General features: G+C 42.5%; 2 protein-coding genes across 2 annotated transcripts in view; one reads left to right on the top strand and one right to left on the bottom strand.

Moving 5' to 3' along the window:
- Positions 1-7331, top strand: part of scaper (S-phase cyclin A-associated protein in the ER) — a 160208-nt gene extending 152877 nt beyond the window's left edge. Inside the window, 3 exon segments of the mRNA XM_084335011.1 lie at positions 5307-5498; positions 6130-6178; positions 6601-7331. Of these exon segments, the coding sequence (XP_084191137.1) occupies positions 5307-5498; positions 6130-6178; positions 6601-6704 (345 nt within the window). The 3' untranslated portion in view covers positions 6705-7331.
- Positions 7332-9876: 2545 nt separating this feature from the next.
- Positions 9877-12791, bottom strand: part of isl2a (ISL LIM homeobox 2a) — a gene marked incomplete at both ends in the record, with an annotated part of 3283 nt that continues 368 nt past the window's right edge. Inside the window, 5 exons of the mRNA XM_084335544.1 lie at positions 9877-9993; positions 10483-10650; positions 11088-11371; positions 12094-12353; positions 12649-12791. The exon at positions 12649-12791 is cut by the window's right edge and continues 47 nt beyond it. Coding sequence (XP_084191670.1) covers positions 9877-9993; positions 10483-10650; positions 11088-11371; positions 12094-12353; positions 12649-12791 — 972 coding nt within the window. The remainder of the gene's footprint in view (positions 9994-10482; positions 10651-11087; positions 11372-12093; positions 12354-12648) is intronic.

The raw sequence follows: 12791 nt of genomic DNA, 5'->3' as shown, positions 1-12791 counted from the left end.
AACTTTACTCCCTCTTTGTTGTCATGGAGGACAGTGAGGCAGTTATGTAATGGAAGCGTCATAAAAGAAATGGAGCCCTGCTCGAGAACGGCCAGGTCTGTGCTCTTAAGGGAGATCAGAGCCGCCAGGCACTTGTGTTTTTTTTTTTTTACTGGGCTTTGTGTTACACCGGGACCCCTGCGCGTCAGGTTGAGATGCCCCCGTCGCTCCTTTTTTTACGATGTCAGGGTTTGAATAGATGCGTCGGCTGAACCGGTGTGTTGAGCACTGCCTTTGCTCTTCACCTGAGGAGAGGCTTAGTGTTGGCAGTAGACGTGAGTAGCCTCTGGTCGCCCGCTGCCATCGCACCATGTTTTATATCCCTCCACATGAGGAGGGACAAGTTGTTTAGGCGGCTGAAGATGGAACGCCGCACAGCGGCGGATTACTGTGAGATCGCCGGGGGGGTGATTTGTGCGTTGAATCTCCTCAGAGGCTCGGCTGTGGCGTTAGATTGTGATTCCTGAACCTATAAATGCTTGAGTTATTCAGCGGTGGAACGAACAGGGACAAATTGTCGAGTTGAGTTTTCTGCTGAAACATTTAAGTTGTCTTCTAAATTAAATAACACGGATTTATGGCTGACCGCTGCCCAGTTTGTCTTTGGTCAGTGTTGCAACAGGAGAGATGGATCTGGTGATTGAGAGTGCATATGAACACGCCGAGACTCCTCGCACTGAAAATAAGCAGCTCTACTTTTGAAAACAACCAGAGCCGTACATTTTTTTTCTCTCTCTTCCTCCAGTGGATGAATCTGACCAGTTAGGCCCACATTCCTTTGTGAAAAGCATTTATTGGGTCACTGAAACTAGAGCGATTTCGCACCCCCACTTTCCAACGTTCATATTTTACATGCTGGGTTCATCTTTCTTTGCTGTGAGCAAGACGTTTCCTTTTATCTTTGCTCTGAATGGACTCTTTAAGTCCAAACTGAGCAAGTGAATATATCTCTAAACATGAAAGAAAATCCTTCTTACTCTCTGTACTTAAGCATTACATCACGCGCAGGAGTGGGTTATGAGAATTAGACCATGCCTAGGGGTGGTCGTTAGACCCCCCTAGGCATGGTCTAATTCTCATAACCCACGACTGCGCGTGGTGTAATGGCTTTTATACAACTGGCGCATTCATCCAACCTTATTGCTATACAATAAACACACATTAATTGAAGATTTATTTACAACCATCCGCAGAAAAAGTAGTTCCAAAAAAAATAAGAAGTTCCCTCCGTGTGGAAGCAGCTCGGAGGTGCACTGTTTCAAGGCAAGAATGAAGAGAGCGTGGGTTATTGGTTTGATTGATTGATTGATTGAACATTTTATTAATGTCCGCCTTGTTTCGAACTGGTTAAGAACTGTTAAGAACTTCATTGTTAGATGCTTCTATAGAAAGTAGGTTTAAAAAAAAATTAAAAAAAATTGCCTCCCTATAGGAGGCACATATATATATATATTTTTAACACTTTAATCGCCATGGGTTAAATTCATAATTTACCATCCCTCGCCAGCTCTATTTGTCTATGGAGAAGTTCCCCTTCTTTGCAGGGCTATACCTTTTTAAATTCTATTGCTACAGTGCCATTATTATGGCCCATTCAATGTCCTATATGTATTGTTCAGGGTGTAGCAACGTTAAACTTTTTCATTCACATATTCATACTAAAATATGGTCTAAAGTATAAGTATGTTTTTATCGTTTTCTGCAGCTTTCTTCAGAACGTGATTTATAGCCCTAAATGCATTATATTGATGATCAAATACAGTTTGGTAGGAATCTGTGCGAGATAAAAAGTTTCAACTGGACGTGGTTCTAGAAGTTTCTACGCATCATCTGATGATGACCGGATGGGCGGGGGATCGTTTATAATTCCGTGGGCAGCGTTAGATGATTCATCCAGAGTGGGTCATATGTTCATCAGATCAGTTAGTATAGAATACGCTAGAAAATAACGCTGAATCTTACCGTGGCTTCCTCGCGCCGCTGGCAGATGAGCGTGGAACAGATTTTTTTCTATTATGGGATGTAGAAATGCCCGATCCATTTCCAGGTTGTATAATAGTATATACGTCCGAATAACGTTGTTTATTGAGTTAGGGCGAGCGATCTATTATCCAGTGTTTCAAGATGTCGCGGGAGCTATAGCGAGTGGCCGGACCACATTTGGATGAGTACTACCGGTTCAAAGGTTAATATCCGGTTGGCGATCTGCCGATCGGCCACCAGATGGCACTCTTGAACCGCTAGAGAGTTGAGAGGAGATCAGCACTGTGTCTCAGGGCTCCGGAAAGGAAATATGATTTCGATGACAGATTTTTGAAATATTGACATCAAAGACGAGTTACGGCGTCTTCGGCAGAATGAGCATGGCTCGGAATGACGTGAAAACTCGTTCCCGGCGATCATAGTGTTAACCTACTTTCTATAGAATCAGCTGGGAGGTGTGCTTAGGCCCTCTTTCGAAGTCTGTTATGCTTAGAGTTTGGAATCAGGGCTGGTGGTCTATCGCCCTGCTCTAAAGATAAACTCTAAGCATAACCGACTTCGAAAGAGGGCGACTTCGAAAGAGGGCCTAAGCATAACCAGTTCGAAACAAGGCGGACATTAATACAATTTTCAATCAATCAATCCAATAACCCACGCTCACATAAAACAGCGCACCTCCGAGCTGCTTCTATAGAAAGTAGGTTCTTTTTTTAACCTACTAGGTTAAAATAAAAAATTGCCTCCTATAGAGGGCAATTGTATAAAGATGTAAGCACTGTATCTGTAATAAAATGTTCAATCAATCAATCCCATAACCCACGCTGACTTAAAACAGCGCACCTCCGCGTGAGCGTGTGTTATTGGTTTGATTGATTGATTGCTTGAACATTTTATTAACAGTGAAATGAATGTCCTTTTGACGAATGGCATCTAACAAGACTTCCCACGATTTATATTTTGTTCCACAATTACTCATGACCCACCAATTACATAATCCAACATTGTGTAAGAAACTAACACATTCGCCGTGACAGAATAGTTTTTGAATTAGTCGTTATGCCGCTTTCAACACATCCATTCGTAAAGATTATTGTCCGCCATCTTGGTTTTTCCTATGAAAAAGTCGAACTGGCGGAGTGATTGTAATTCGGTTGTGGGTGGGTTCTAGGATCACGCGCGCGGGTTATAAGAAATAACCACGTCTAACTTGACTGTTTCAGCCAATCAGAATTGAGAAATTTGCATGCCATTGTATAATATTATGTACCTTGCTACTATACTTCACTCAAGCTCGTTACAATTTGACAAACAATGCCATTGACGCTTAGTTGCCAGAGATGTACCCCTCCTGCCTGACATGTTGTTCACAATCTGTAAATTGCTTTGGATAAAAGTGTCAGCTAAATGACAAAATGTAAATGTAAAATCATTTGTAATTATTTCTAATATTTGAATCAGTTGGGGTGCGCTTGATTTTTTTCATGTTATAACTTAAAGATCATTCTGGTTATTTTCAACCTACACCCTATTCCCTGCCAACAAAGCTGTCGTTTTCTGGGCACTCTTTGGCTGCTAGCTCTTCTGGCTGCAATTGACCAATCTCAAATCCTGCCCTCTTTTCTCCATCCTCCAATCACAACTGTTGTCAAACAAAGCTTGTCCGAGCGACAGTTGTGATTGGAGGATCAAGAAAAGAGGGCGGGGATTGAGATAAGTCAATTTAGTCCAAAAGGGAAACCACAAAACTGTCAAACAATGTCCTCAGAAGCAGCCAAATATGTCGTCTTCTTTCTTTTTTTTTTTACTCTGAAATGACTCTGCAGGGACATGTTCTGTGTTTTTTGGTGACACCGTCTTGTTTCGCGGTTGCCCAGTGGATAGAATTGCAACCGTGAGAGCAGCAGCCGACCGGAGCAACCAGAAATACACAACTCTGTCGGGATCTTATCTCTATGATGACGCTATTGCCAAATGATGAAGAAAATAAGAGTCCAAGTTGAAAATTAAACAGCCTCAAAAGTGGACAGATCGTTCGCAAGTTTAGACGAGTCAAGTGCTCCCCCACTTTTCGGGTATGCAACATGCATTCAGCGATCCTGCTGACTGGATCCTGCTCGGGCAGTTTATTTGAGCCACTCGTGGATTGATTCTTTAAACAGCCACTAATAGGAAATGTTTTGACTCCGTGGCTCTTTGAACGCCGCTGTAGAACGCTCAGCTTTGAGAAGCTTCACTTTGAACTGATAAAAACAGTGAATTATCGCTTTGTTTATCTTGCTCCTAAACCTTAGAGTGCATTATCAAAGGGGGAAGGCAGTGGAAGAGTATTATGAAGTGTGTTTTTAAAATCTTGTAAATCCTGTAAATTTATGTCAGTGTGGTGGGGAGGGGGGGGGTGGACCTCACCTTGCCCTTCTGGTTTCCATTGGGGGGGGGGGGGGGGGGGGTGTAGAGCCTCTGGTCTAGGAGTCTGTACCTGCTGGTTTTACAGTGCTGACCCCCCCTGCTCCCACTGAAGTGCTGATGGTCTTCTCAGGCTCAGGGGAGATGTCCAGAGCATTAAGCCAGGACCACCCCCACCCCCCATCCCCTTCTAATCAACCAAGGCTGGGAGGGATTTAGTTTTAATATTGGTTGCCCGGATGTGATGGCGTTTGATTGACGGGCTGTGGCGAAGGGAGAGCAGGATGTCGGCGGGGTGAGAATTCCATTAATGGTATTGCTCATTTCTTAAAGTGGAGGGTGGCCCGAGCTACAGCGGAGGTCTGCTCCCCCCCGCCGCTCCACCCCACCCCCGCCTGCACCCCTCTTGCACTGTGAATGCCCTCTCAACCCCATCTGCACTCCTGCGGTGCAGGAAGCAGGCTGCGTGCTGAATCCAGTGCACTCAGTGGCACATGTCCAGCTACCGGAGGAAACCCGAAAGGTGAGGCTTTTATCTGTTAGTAACGACATTGAGGCTCCTCTCTCCTTCGTATTCCTCACTTCCCTCGTTTCGCAATGGCTCTGCGATCGCTCGCGAGCACAAAGGAAGAACAAAACATCCCATCATTGTGTTTTATGGCCCATAATTGTGTGGTGGGGAGGCTGTGCCCTCCAGTTCTCCTCCTAATGGCTGTTTGTGTGTTGTTTTAGTGGCAGATTTACATGTGGGAGGGACGTAAGGGCGGTGATTTACGAGTGGCAGTGCTCACGGACTGACTGGCTGGCTGAGTGACTGACTGGCCCCGGCTCTCTCTCTGTGTGTGTGTGTGTGTGTGTGTGTGTGCGTGTGCGTGTTCCAGGTGATAGTACAGTCTGGCCGCCAGCCCAGCGTGCTGCAGAAACTGTGTCAGCTGCCCTTCCAGTACTTCAGCCACCCGCGCCTCATCAAAGTGCTCTTCCCTTCCCTCGTCTCCGCCTGCTACAACAACCCCCAGAACAAGGTCATCCTGCAGCAGGAGATGAGCTGCGTGCTGCTCGCCACTTTCATCCAGGTAAACCGTGACGGAAATGTGTAAATAAATTTAAAACGTGCGGATACTGTTGATCTTTTTTATAACGGATGATAAATCCACGGCCTACACAGCGGTGGCCGTTATCGGCGTGTTGATCTGGCCGCTGGTGGGAGATAAATGTCTTCCTCCGCACTAGATTTACCTACCCGCTAGTTTGACTGATGGTAAATAAGCCGTCTACTCCATCTTCCTTCGTCCTCTGTTCTGTGGCCTCCACTGTTTGGCCACAGATTAGCTTTCATTCAGAGAGAGAGACGAGCTACTGTCAGGTCTGTCAAACAAAGAGCCCTGACGCCCTCGTCGTTGAGTCAACTTAAAACATCCATAGTCGTGGAGTAAAACAATTTTTGATTGAGAATTATTATTTTTGACCCTTTCTATTTGGAAAAATGTAGTTTGTTGTAAGATAAGCTAAGAAAATAAGATTTTTTTTCAGTAGTAAAGTTGTAAGATTCTGAAAGAAACGCTGTTAAAAGCGCTGTAGTGGCTCCTTGTTGTAAGGTGGCGTGTTTTTATATATAGGTTGCATAAGATCACAAACACATGCACACATACAGATAGGACTACTTCAGCTAGAAGGCACTAACACATCCCTCCTGCAATCCTCCAGGACTGTGCCTCAAGTGAGAAAGAGTCTGACAATAAAGCAAAGCAAGGAGGTAAGCTATGTCCATATGGCCCATATGTACTGAAAGGTGAGGCAACACAAAATTTACATAATATTGTGAATGAAATAGGTATGTTACCTGAGTTTTTAATTTATATATTTATTTTCTTTAACTTGTTCTAATAAATCATATTGTTTTTTAATAGTGAATATTGCACTGCGCCTAAAAATACATAGGTGCGGTGTACCTTTACTCTATTCTCAGCCATAGTTGAACAGTTGTTGAACAGTTGTTAATTTACTCGAATATAACGTAATGACACTTGATTGTTGTGAAGAATGACGGATTATTAGCATACAATTTGCAAGGCTCGGTTGTCTGTTGTATTCTTTTTTTTTCTTTTCTTTTTTTGCCTTAGTCTAAAATGTCACTGAAAATATCTAAGTGTCCTTCTTTTGAAATCTTCCACACAGAGAGAGTCTCCCTGCTATTCGACTACTGTGAGTTGCCTAACCGTTTCCCAAGGGACCAGTGGGACTCTGCATTGCAGTTCTTCCTTAAGAAACAAGAGGAGTAGAACAGAGTCCTCCATCAACGCGTACAGTACCTGCACAATAAAAACACTACAAACAGACATCTCGAGACGTCAAGCTCCATTCTACTTAACTTCTGTGTTGATTTTCCGACTTGTTGGTCTGTATGTGCGTTTTTTTAAGAGGGCAGTCCTCGAGCCTTGCCAAAACTTGTTGAATCTCAGTGTTCGCAAGCCTAATCCTATACGTTGGGAATATTTTGTGACCCTGTCTGTCGATGTCACGGATGTCCAGGGGGCAATTTGCACAAAATGGTTACGTTTTTTGTTTTGTTTTATTTGTTACTTCTTTAGGTCTGACACAGTGCCCAAACCAGCCACATGTGTCTGTTTTGTGGTAGAAAAAGGATACTTTTCAGATTTACTATTCAAATGTTAATACATTTTTGTTTTCATCGGTTAGAATGTGAACAATCTGTTATCCCTATAGCGTACTGTTTTGTATTACTGTATGTACAGTACAGTGTACAGGCCTCTCCTGTTTGCTGATATATTTAAGGGATATATTTCTTTTTCCAATTTCGTACATCCTTGTTCTTTTTCCCTGTGTGATAATGCACTTACAAATTAATATAATTTATTGTATTATTTACGTTTCTATCACATTAAACAAATTATTTATGGTGACTCATGTTGTTCTCCGGTTCATTTCTATGTCGACTGTTATGTACAAGGTATTTGAGGTTTTTACTCGTGTTTCCCTGCTGGCCCTCTAAAATATTTAACATTGGCTGCAGTCTCTGTATTTAGACAGCTCTCGGCTATACTTCACACTGGCCAGTTTCAGCCTGGAATACATGGCAGCTATGTCTCCCCTCTCCCCCATATGCCCTGAAGCGTGTCTTGCTTAACTCGGGTCAACAAAACCTTGACGAACCCAGTTAAAATCAGCGTATCTTTACATTTCCTTTATTATTATTATTTGACAAAATCACTTTGGGGGGGGGGGACAATCCATACTAATGGTTCTGAAAGCAAAGGAGGGCGCGAGACTTGTTCATTTAGTCTTTACTAGTGATACAAACGATCACATTCACTGAGAATGACCACCGGCCCGGAAAGAAGGAACTGTGATGTTTAAGAATTTTGGAATCCATTTTACGCGCCGCCAGTCGAACGACAAACTCCCGCCAAGCCCCACTCCTTGTGCGATGCTTAATTGGGAGGGTATTTTTCTTGGATGCTGTGTTTATTTAGTCGAGGTTTTCCACTCGGATCTGTGTTGTTAAATAGGGGTTGTTGAGCACTGCTGGGCTATTGGGAAAAAATAAACCCACACCCACGCGTGTGCTTGAATAAAAGCTGCAGAATTGCCTATAGACCCTATATGCATTTATTCACTACACGTGGCTATTTTTTCTTAGTTGATGACGAGGTGCAATCTGTACATATCCCACTACACTGCTGGCCAATATGCTGTCTGATTAGCACTACACGCACTGGTTTAATCACCTGTAATTGTATATTGCTGTTGCACTTTACTGTTACATTTGCACTCTGGTTGGACGCCAAACTTATTTGCGTTGTACTGTATACTTGTGCTGCATAATGACAATAAATTGTTAATCGAATCTAATTTCAATCGCGGGTATACGTACACTAAGAGAAAAAAAAGCTGCAAGAAAACGGTAAATGTCTGGCATCAATGGTTGCCAAATACTTACTGTCAAATTACAGTAAAATTAAATACATTTACAGATTACAACCTTTATTTAATGGTTAATATTTTGATAAAAGGTAATTTACTGTATTTTTATGGCATTTACACTTAAAGTAGAAAAACAAACGTAATCTGTAAAATAATACAGTGAATTTCCCGTGAAAAAACATTTATTTGTTTACAGTGTACTGTGTACCCTATACCTATATCTGCGCGTTACACCAGAATGCTCTGTAAACCTATACGCGCCATCTCGTCTCATTAGACATTTGCAGGTGTTTGATCGTGTTTACATGTTAGCCTATACAGTGAAGGTCTCGTCATCGCCAACTAATCGGCAGCTTTACAATAAGGAACATAAGATCCCGTTTTCATATTATATCCTATCCTTAACTAAACATTATTTGGACTTTTTTCTGTATCTGCTCCCCTGATCCCCCATCAACAAATTGTTGAGGTGTAGTATGTCAGTCCTGGTTTGACCTATACGCTCCCCATGTCCAGCGGCAATGGCTATCCGAGATTCCTACTGGAATGAAAATAAACTCAAGACATGCCAGAATGCGTCCACGGGCTGGTGGGTTTGTTGTGGTTCCATTCAATGTATCGTTTGCAGGTGATGCCAGGCGCAGATAAGAGGCCGCCGCTCCTCGTCCTCTGTCTAGACTTGGGACTGAGAGGCTGAGAGGGACGGAGCACAGCGAGGTCTGAGCCTGCTGCTCGCCAATATCTGTCTGTTGAAATGGCTGTTTTTCCTAGTTGTAACGCCTTAAACCGAATCATCAAATGTGGCGCTTCCCGGCGACTGAAGACAACAATTTAATGCATAATAGGCTATAGGTTTGTCTACGTTTACCTGGAAATGTATTTATTTAGCCTATTATTGCAATTCGTGAAGGTTTACCTGACAAATAGATTTTACATGCAATAATCAATTAGTCCTATATGTTTTTATTGATAAGATCAGCTATGTCTGTCTTCATATTAATAATAAATAACAATAACTTATTTTCTTGGAAAAACTCAAAACATCTCTAGTTCATCTCCATTAATTTACATGAGTCGGTATTTGGTATCTTTACAAATCATGCACATCTATACAGTTGGACTCCCGGCTCCCAAGGAAATATGACGTGACGAACCATATGAAGAAATAATGTTCAAACGTCCAGTATTATGCTCATAGTGTTCGAATCCCGCAGCACGCTATATTCCTCACGTGTTCCAATCCAGGCTTGGCTTGTATTGGCATCACTGTCTATTATGTACAGGGCTACTGGCCCCCATCCCTCACGTGGGAGTCATGGCCCATGGGTTTGCGTACTTGTGGGGGGTGGGGGGGGGTTAACGGACGCACCCTCAAGCATATCCAATGTAGTCCCATCTGTTCTTCTTCGATCGAACGTCATTGATAATCAATAAAGTTCTGTGCGCGTGGCCGTCCATGCAGGGCACGCGGGTGCATGCTATAGAGGGTCCCAGACGTCACGGTGGTCCTCACGTGTCAACGGGACTGGGCACCATACTGTTCGGTGTGTCCGGTAACTGCGACGACAGTGAGGTCACGTCGCTGGCCGAAGAGTTGCCCATTGAGCCTGATTCGGAGAAAGACACCTGCAAAGGTAAATTGAATCGTATAAGTTCACATAGTTTATGGTCCATGCGTGCCTTCTGTATATCTGGAGAAAATGGTCTATAGGCATATAGTAAAAATTAAAATAAACGTTTTTAACTTATTTTTTAGCCTATTTGGCCCAAGAAAAATATAGCCTGTGTACTTGGGACCTCGTAAAAACTATATGCCGATATAAATCTTGAGTCTCATGCGTTTTTTGTTTGTTTGATTTTCTTTCCCGTTTTTTCTATTATCTATTATTCTATTATTATTCGGGGGGGGGGGGGGCATTTCCGGGGGGCTGAAGGAAGTTCCACATTATGCAACAATTCACTTGACCCATAGAATTATATAGAACCTCTCTCTCACCCACTCTCTCGTGTGTGTGTGTGTGTGTGTGTGTGTGTGTGTGTGTGTGTGTGTGTGCGCGCGCACGCACGCTCAAAGCAAGGTAAGATAATTTGCAGTTCACACTTTGTTTTTCTTACCAGCTGCTGGAAGGCGGGCTGATCCAGGTCACTCTGCAAGGCAAACTCACTCAGAGCTTTCCAGGGTGGCTGGTAGGTTTGAACCTCGACCGAGTTCCCCTGCATCGAGTTATCGTGCCGAATAGGACTACCTGCCACCATCGGGGTACCCGTCAGACCCTGCAGATTCTAGAGACGGAACGAAATTATCTCAGTTATCTCATCATGATAGATGCACAAATCTCCCAATTACCGAATAATTATTCGTCTCTTAATAGTGTATAGATGGCCTATTGTGTTGTTTACACTAGAATTCTACTACACCATATTGTTTATCTATTTATTACAAAAATAGTTGCACTATACATCCATACCATATTCTTGCATTTTTGCATTTTAAAAAGCTTGCATTTTGTACTTCATTATTTGCATTTTGTACTTTAGGTTGTACTTTAGTTTATATATTGTATATTTTATAATGTTTGGCCTTCTTTTTCTTTTTACGTTTTTTACTGAATTAAGCACATTCTCAGGGGGATCATACCAAGCATTTCAATGTAATGTACCTTATACTGTATGTGACAAATAAAAACAAATACTTGAACAAATACTACTTATAGACGTACCGTTTTGTCACTATGCTGCTGTTGTTGGAGCTGCTTCATGAAGATGGTTCTTTTCTTGTCCTTGCATCGCTTGTTCTGGAACCAAACTCGAATGACCCGAGGGCTCAAGCTGGTCATCTCCACCAGTTGTTCCTTCATTAGAGCATCTGGTCTGGGGTTCGCGTTGTAGCAAGTCCTCAGGGTGTGTAGCTGCTTCTCGTTCAACACTGTCCGGATACGCGTGGTCTTCTCCGACTGCTTGTGGCCGTGGCTCCTGTGAGGAGGATGGCGAACTGAAACCGGGTCTGAGGTCAGAATAGAAGACTTTAATACATCGTCGTTATCCGACAACGGCATCGGGCCGTTATAGTTTAAATAACAGTACCGACAATAACATGTAAAACAGGACCTAAACGTAACGGTATAACACTCCGGTTTATAGCTCACTTCGATCAGGACTAATCATTTCTAAATAAATAACCCATCTCACACACACGCACGCACGCACGCACACACACACACACACACACACACACACACACACACACAAACACACACACACACACACACACACACACACACACGAAACACACACACCCACAAAACACACCCACCAAACATTATTTTCTAATTTCCCTCTTTATTTACTTTATTTTGATCGGATTGATTCGACTTTAACATTGCAAAAAACTTAGCAAAAATAATCACACTGTTATACTTTCTATTTGTATTCGTATTCGTATTTGTATATACAGAACCACGCATTTAACTGTAATGTATACCATATGTGTGACAAATAAAACTAACTGTGTAAACTTGTAACTCTTATTTGTATTCTTGTTCTTACCATCATTATTATAATTTTTTTTTGTCGTGGGCTATTCATTTTTTATAGAATTACTAACCTATAACATGTAACCGATGAATTATATGATAATAATTATAATAATAGGAATAACAACCATAATAATGCTAATGCTAATACTAAGAATAAGAATAAAACAAATAATAATAAAATAGCTTATACCTGAAATGTGAATAGCTCTTGGGTGAATATGTCCCGGACTGAGAGGGCTCCCGGCAGAGGCCCGCTCCATCAGTAAACCATGATCAGCCCGACACAGTAGCTCGTCTTCCCGCAGAGAGAACTCGTCCCCCGGCAGGAGGTGCCTGGTACACACCGAGCACCTAAAACACTCCATGTGATACACGCTGTCACGAGCTCGCATCACCAGGTCGCTGCTGCAGAAGCCAATGTTACATTTTGCACATTTAATCCCAAATAATCTGAAAAGAGCATAGGAACATTGGTCTCAATATAGGTATCGAATAGAGTAACGTATACCTAAATGAAAAAGCCAGAGGAAAATGATCAAATTAATTCATTAATCGTGTGATAAACAACAAGGGACTATAATCACATATTCACACAATTTCCAAAAATGATCCACAATTTTATCCTAAATGATTCATCAATGATGACTCACAGTTTGTCACTTTTTTGTCGCCCAAGAAAATTGGATTTAAAATAAAAAGATAAAAAGTGTAATTTAGTTAGTGTGGAAGGTTAGTCAACTCCTACCTTACATAATCTCTTTTGCAGTATGTCTTGCCATCTCGGACGAAGCAAGTGCACGACTCGTCCAGGTACTGACTGCATTCCGCGCACTTCAGACACGCAGCGTGCCACTCCAGGTCTGGGGACACTCTCAGGATGTATTGGTC

Source organism: Notolepis coatsorum (genome assembly GCF_963971535.1).
Source record: "Notolepis coatsorum genome assembly, chromosome: 18".
NCBI lineage: Eukaryota > Metazoa > Chordata > Actinopteri > Aulopiformes > Paralepididae > Notolepis > Notolepis coatsorum.
The sequence above is the reverse complement of the archived record's forward strand: the minus strand, read 5'-3'. Positions and strand labels throughout refer to the sequence as shown.